Raw genomic sequence first — 7247 nt, forward strand, 5'->3', positions numbered from 1 at the left:
GTGTCTCCCTCCATGTCTCTCTCCATGTCTCCCTCCGTGTCTCCCTCCATGTCTCTCTCCATGTCTCCCTCCATGTCTCCCTCCATGTCTCCCTCCATTTCTCCCTCCATGTCTCCCTCCATGTCTCCCTCCATGTCTCCCTCCGTGTCTCCCTCCGTGTCTCCCTCCATGTCTCCCTCCATGTCTCCCTCCATTTCTCCCTCCATGTCTCCCTCCATGTCTCCCTCCATGTCTCCCTCCATGTCTCCCTCCGTGTCTCCCTCCGTGTCTCCCTCCATGTCTCTCTCCATGTCTCCCTCCGTGTCTCCCTCCGTGTCTCCCTCCGTGTCTCCCTCCGTGTCTCCCTCCATGTCTCTCTCCATGTCTCCCTCCGTGTCTCCCTCCATGTCTCTCTCCATGTCTCCCTCCGTGTCTCCCTCCGTGTCTCCCTCCGTGTCTCCCTCCATGTCTCTCTCCATGTCTCCCTCCATGTCTCTCTCCATGTCTCCCTCCATGTCTCCCTCCATGTCTCCCTCCATTTCTCCCTCCATGTCTCCCTCCGTGTCTCCCTCCATGTCTCCCTCCGTGTCTCCCTCCATGTCTCCCTCCATGTCTCCCTCCGTCTCTCCAGTACAGCAACTTTACACAAATAACAGAGAACTAGTTAGGTGGCAAATGGGGGCGCAAAACTTGCATGTTATTACACTTTAATAGTAGAACTTCATTAAAAAAGAAGCATTTTTTTACGAGCTTCGTTTTCCATTTAGATATCGGTTATATCGCAGGCCTGGTTTACGTAAACAAACTGCACGTTGCCTAGCAACGCAAACACTGAATATCCTGTTTTATGTATTTTAAGTTTTGTATTTTATGTATTTTAAGTTTTGTATATATATATATATGTATATATATATATATATATATATATATATATATATATATATATATATATATATATATATATATATATATATATATATATATATATATATATATATATATATATATATATATATAAGCAAATCAACAAGCCTCACAGGCAACCAAAACATGTAAAGGATTAGGAGGAAGTCGTAGATTTATGTTATCCTAACCCTTATTTAGATTATCATCGTCAGCACTTGACTTTTACAAAATCTTATCCCAATGTGGAATAACTTTAACGAAAAGAGAAAATATTGTATTTTAACATTAATGTAAATATTTTGCTATTGCTGTACTTCCAGTATTAATTCTTATGTAAATAAAGATATTCTATATTATCATTATAATATCACTCAGCCCTGCATATATGTATTGTATACACGTGACTATATATATATATATATATTATATATATATATATATATATATATATATATATATATATATATATATATATATATATATACATTATCTAAACCTTCCCTCTGTTCAGGTTCATGGCTGTCTACTGGAGTGTTACACCTGGACAGGTCACCAGTCCATAGCAGGAACACTTACACAAACAAGCACACACAACCACACTTGCTCATGTGGCCAACTTACAATCACCACTTCACCTGACAGGCATGTTTTTGGGTTGGGAATAGAAACTGGAACTCCTCCTGTTTACTCAAAGGGAAGCAAGAGCCAATCATGGCTTCCTGTTGGAGTGGATGTGCCGCCAAATCTCTCTTTTTTTTCTTGGGTGGGGGGGGGGGGGGGGGGGGGGGGGGGGATTTTTTTTATGGGAAATCACAACCTATTGTGAGCCACAGTAAACTGTGCAGATTTGTCAGATTAGGTTTCATTTTCTTCCCCACAGACACATGCTGAGTTCACCTTTTGATAACTTGTGTTAAGGTGAGTCAATTCTTATTTCTACCAGATAAAGGTAGATTACTAATGTTTTGCACAATATTTGATTGATGAGAAAGAAAAAAAACTTGAGAACAAAAGGAAAGTTAGTACTACAGGTACAGTATATGCTCATAATGTTACCCATATTTGTATCATGAATGTATTTTTGTGTATATATATATATATATATATATATATATACTTACACATGTTTAAAAAAAATCTGTGAGTGGTTGGGAGTAAAGAAACATGAAAGACTGGTTATTTGTGTCCAGAAAACTGATCCAGGGATATTATCTTTGAATATAACAACTTCACTGTTTTTCCTCTTTTTTTTTCCAAAGCTGTTGCTCCAATGAATACTTCTTTGCATACTTCTACTGAGCATCTGTTTTTCCACTGGTGAGTAATCTGGTTGTAATTTATGTATGATGCTATGATACTGTTATTTTAGGTGTAATAAATGTCCCATCTTTGCCAGTGTTTTACACTTTATCCCATCAAACAGGATGGTATAAAGCATATACTGCATGTAAGATATAAAGTTATGTTATCAGAGTTTGCCATGAGAGGAACATTTGTGGTTCTTGTTATTCTTTACTTTACTTTATTTTGTTCTCAGGACAATGCACATTGATGAACATATATACATATGTAAATGTGCCAGATTGTAGCACAAGGCTAGTTTCCATCGGTAGTCTAATATAGGCAGGTGAGGTGTTAAAAGCAGAGAAGATAAAAATGCAATAAGAAAAAGAAAACAGAAACAAAGACAAGTACAATTAGTAAAATGAGAATGATAAAAAAAGTTAGTAGGTAGGAGGAGACCCAAGCACACATTAGGTGTGTGTACACATTTTTTGACCTCTGAGCCACATTTTTATCTGGTTTTTAAAAGTTGTTAAAGAGGGGCATTCCCTTATGTGTACAGGTATAGAATTCCATAACGCACTACCCTTTATGGATAGTGTGTTATGGCTAAAAGCAGTTTTTCTGAACGGAACCTCTACGACTCTGTTGGACACTGCTCGAGTGACCGCGACTGTCGGTATTTTAAAAATTCCTGGAGGCAAGGTGGTGCCAGGCCATGTAGGGTTTTATACATTAGACAACTGTATGAGAATTTGCAGAAGTTGTCGAAGCTTAATAGATTGTATTTGTCCAAGATGTTGCAATGATGATTCATGCATGGTTTGACTCTCTTGAATGCTGATATTGCCTTTTTAATAAACCCCAACATAAGTCTGTTTTATGAGAATGACCAGTATTTTGCTGGGGTCTTTGGACAGTGTGATGACTTCACTTAACGGTGATCTTTTTTCAAGGTCATGAGGAAGGTTTTATCAGGCTGGTGGGAGGACAAGAGGATTCAGAAGGCCGTGTGGAGATCTTTCATGATGGAGTTTGGGGGACTGTGTGCGATGACAGCTGGGACTTACAAGACGCTCATGTAGTGTGTCAACAACTTAATTACCCGGAGGCAAGGGAAGCTCCAGAATCTGCTGCGTTTGGACAGGGTAATAAACTCTGATCATACTGTCTGAAACTGAAGAGAGTCCAGTACAATTTTATATAGTAAATTGTCTCTATTGTTGCTATTTTGCATTATTTTAATTTTCCAATAAACATTTTGTTAGGGGATGGTACCATCTGGATGGATGATTTGGGTTGCAGTGGAACAGAAGCAGCCCTGCCCCAGTGCTTTTTTCCTGGATGGGGCATCCATAACTGCGGCCACGGTGAAGATGCAGGCGTTAGATGTGAAAAAGGTGAGGCAACCAAAGTCATAAAGGAAATATCTATCCACCACTGATGTACAGATGTCACATTTTTCTCCCAACACATAATGATCTCAATCCGTACCAGGGTCTAACAGCCGTGAGTACGTTTTGGGCAAAGATGCAAGCCTCCCTTCTCAGCTGGGGGACTTGTTTGACAGTGGACGCGACTGTGACTTGATCATTTCAGTGATGGTGGACAACGAGACCGTGGAAACAGTTTGTGCTCACAGGCTCATATTTTCTCTTAATGCAAACCTCAAAGCTTCACAGCCAGATTTGCGTAGCCTCAACATTAGCTGTGCTTCTGAGTGCGTTCAACATGCCAGCACATTGGTCAGGTAAAGTAACTTCAGACTTCAAACTATTTGCATGTAAACATAACCTCATAACTGAGCATATCTCTATATATCTAATACAAGTGCCATTATTTCAGGTACGTCTACACGAGAGAGATTCAAATCACAGTAGCCTCTGCTCTTTGCATTCTGAACATGGCTTCAGAGTGGGGCCTGACAGAACTTCAGGAAGACATTGGAAATATTTTCAGATTTTTTCTCCCAGAGGACCCCACTTTCCAGAGTCAGGTCTCTTTTTATCAGTATGCAGTCCTTGTAAATAACGAGACTTTGCAAGAAACCTGTCTTCAGTTCCTGGCGTGGAACTGTGAGGCGCTGATCCACTCCCCAGCGTGGACCGGTTTACCTTTCCATCTGGTCAAAGTTCTTCTGTCCCGCTCAGACCTCGTGGTGCGTAATGAAACCGTCATTTTGCATGGATTGGAGAAATGGGCGGCAGCACAGGGAAACACAACTATTCCCGGCACCCTTTTGAAGCTTGTGCGCTTCCCCATGATATCAGCTGAAGACTTATACAACCTTGATGGCTCACAGTACCAAACCAGCAAGTTGCAGGGGTTTCAGTTCAACGCTCTGCCTATCAGCATGCTGCTCGGTAACATGACAGAGGAGCAGGACGTCTACACACCCAGGATTTACACCGGCAGACCATGGAGCTTCACGTTCAGAACTCAGGTGATCAGCGGTTACAACCGTTCTGGTGTCTACATCAGCGGCCTGACCTCTGATTTCCAAACACCCGTTCACAACAGTGCCTACTTTGCTTTTCACACCGTGAGCTGGAAAACAATCGTCTTTGTCAGTACTGAAGACTGCACAAGAGAATACGTGACTTGTCCTTCTTTACCAGCAGTTAGCTTAAAGATTCAAGAAAAGCAGAATAGTTTACCCAGTGAGACGGAGGCGCGCATTCGTTACAGAAATAAGCTGGTCCTTATTTGTGAAGGGAGGTATGTGTCCCATGTTGAAGAATTTGATGATAATGACAGCTTTTTTTTGTTTCCAAACATTGCAGAACAGAAGTATTCATGCAACAGGAATATGTTTTCCTTCCAAGTAGTAGTGTGTCCTCACTACTCAACAGATTAGTTTCAGCATCTTAAAAAAAACCTCAGCAATTGAAGTGCAGCATATTAGGGGTGATATCTGTAATCCTCTCACTTATAAAAACCTACGATCTACACAGGATCACAAGAACTGTGCAGTGTATTCTTTCTTCTTTTTTCAGGTGATTGTGTTTTTGACGGCTGTCTTGGACTTATCTTATTTTATCTGTGCTTTTTAGATAATGAGTGAAATAAAAGTGTTTCACTGGTGTTAATCGGTTTATGTTACCATCTGCGGTAAAAGGTAAACATTACATTTGAATGCTTGTATGGGATTTTCCAATTGAAATTAAAGCGAACTCTGCCTGCACCAAAAATAGCCTGGGTTCTTCCTTTAGACATACATACACTTTCCACCAAGTTCAATTAAATTCAGCTTGGTATATTTTGGTAATCAGCTAAAAAATAAAAAGGTCATGACAACAGAAAGGTATCCATGAATCTTCTGGAGCGGTGCTATTTCCTTCTGCGTGTATTCGTAGAGAAGGAGGGGGAGAACATGAAAACTCCACAAGAAAAGGACACTGCAAGGATTTGAACCAGAAACCTTCCAGCTGAACATGTGGACAGTGCAATCTCATCTGAGGTAATCCCCTGGGACAGCAGCATCAGAGCCAGTGCTTTGAAAAAAACAAAAAGTGAATAAACAGCCTCTGGACCTGATTGTGCAGAGAAGGATGCCTCGTAAAATGAAAACATAAGGGACCAGTCTGAACAATACAGTCACTACACAGCGACTCATAGACCGCAACACAGGAATTCTCCCTGTCCACAGCAATAACATACAATCACAACTCTTTAAAGAGGCTAAATCACGGACCGTCGGCCCAACATATAATTTCCCTTCAGGGGTTAATTCAAACATTATTGAAGTGAACTGGTTAGCATGGCGGCTTGGTGGTTTCCACTGATTGCGGCATCGAAACAACATTTAAAAAAGTGTTTTTCCACTGAAAATGCTCAACTGCATGGAACTGAGAGCCATGGTTAACGTTGACTGACATAAGGTAGGTGTGTTCCAGCTGGCCTGGTCCCTGGCCTGTTGGTTTCACCCATTTACAACACAGTGGCCTGCAGTCACTAAGAACAAGATGTTTCAAAACCACCACGGGTGACCTCACTTAGGGGTTTGTCCAGCAACCCTTTGAGGAAAGCTGGAATAGACTCCAGCAGACCCACATGTCTGGTAGCATCTCTGCAGACCCCTCACACCCAAGACACAGTCTGTCTGAACTCCTGCCCTCCGGACGGCACTACAGAGCTCTGTACGCCAAAACCTCCAGACACAGAGGCAGTTTCTTCCCCCAAGCTGTTGCTCTGATGAACTCTCATCACATAGAGTCTTGGAGTAATCAATCACTGTGCAGTAATAGTAATAATAATAATAATAATAATAATAATAATAATAATAATAATAATAATAATAATAATAATAATAATGATAATAATGATGATAATAATAATAATAATAATAATAATGATAATAATAATAATAATAATGATAATAATGATAATAATAATAATAATAGTAATACTAATGATAATAATAATAATAATAATGATAATAATAATAATAATAATAATAATAATAACAATAATAATAATAATAATAATAATAACAATAACAATAATAATAATAATAATAATAATAATAGTAATAATAATAATAATAATAATAATAATAATGATAATAATAATAATAATAATAATAACAACAATAATAATAATAATAATAATAATAATAGTAACTAATAATAATAATAATAATAATAATAATAATAATAACCACTATAGCTGTAACAATGCACATTTCAATTACCTACCTTTTTTTTGTATATATGAAATATATATATAATATATAATATAATATAATATAATATATATATTTGTATTTATATATTTGTATATATAAAAGCTGTCATTTGTCTATTTACCGTGCAGTGACCGAAAATAAGTCAAATTCCCTGTCTTGTTTGACCTGACTTGGCCAAATAAACATGATTCTGATTGTGATTCTGATGACCCTGATTAGGAAAAAATGGGTATATATAATGGATGAATGAATGGTTGGCCATCATTTCCAGGTGTTTAGAGAGCAGCATACATTTTATCCACATTTATATATGACTATTACATAGAAAGAAATAACAAATATTTACATGAGGTGTCAGGAATAGGAATAGGAGCAAAGTTAGGTAAATCCT

At 38.6% G+C, this 7247-nt stretch overlaps 1 protein-coding gene across 1 annotated transcript; it reads left to right on the plus strand.

Moving 5' to 3' along the window:
• Positions 1-228: 228 nt before the first annotated feature.
• LOC133458749 (galectin-3-binding protein A-like) lies at positions 229-5274 on the plus strand. Its single transcript, XM_061738952.1, has 6 exons — positions 229-609; positions 2769-2844; positions 3126-3317; positions 3438-3569; positions 3667-3919; positions 4015-5274. Exons 1-6 carry the CDS (start codon positions 229-231, stop codon positions 5024-5026), a joined length of 2046 nt encoding a protein of 681 aa, XP_061594936.1. The 3' UTR covers positions 5027-5274.
• Positions 5275-7247: the final 1973 nt, after the last annotated feature.

This window comes from Cololabis saira, chromosome 13 (genome assembly GCF_033807715.1).
Source record: "Cololabis saira isolate AMF1-May2022 chromosome 13, fColSai1.1, whole genome shotgun sequence".
Classification (NCBI taxonomy): Eukaryota; Metazoa; Chordata; class Actinopteri; order Beloniformes; family Belonidae; genus Cololabis; species Cololabis saira.

What these genes read in the sequence shown, in the direction of transcription:
- LOC133458749 (XM_061738952.1), top strand. Translation starts at nt 229, where the DNA reads ATGTCTCCCTCCATGTCTCCCTCCGTGTCTCCCTCCGTGTCTCCCTCC. An exon ending in CTGCTCGAGTGACCGCGACT is followed by an intron (nt 2,845 to 3,125) that starts GTCGGTATTTTA and finishes TCTTTTTTCAAG; the next exon opens with GTCATGAGGAAGGTTTTATC. An exon ending in CATGCCAGCACATTGGTCAG is followed by an intron (nt 3,920 to 4,014) that starts GTAAAGTAACTT and finishes CCATTATTTCAG; the next exon opens with GTACGTCTACACGAGAGAGA.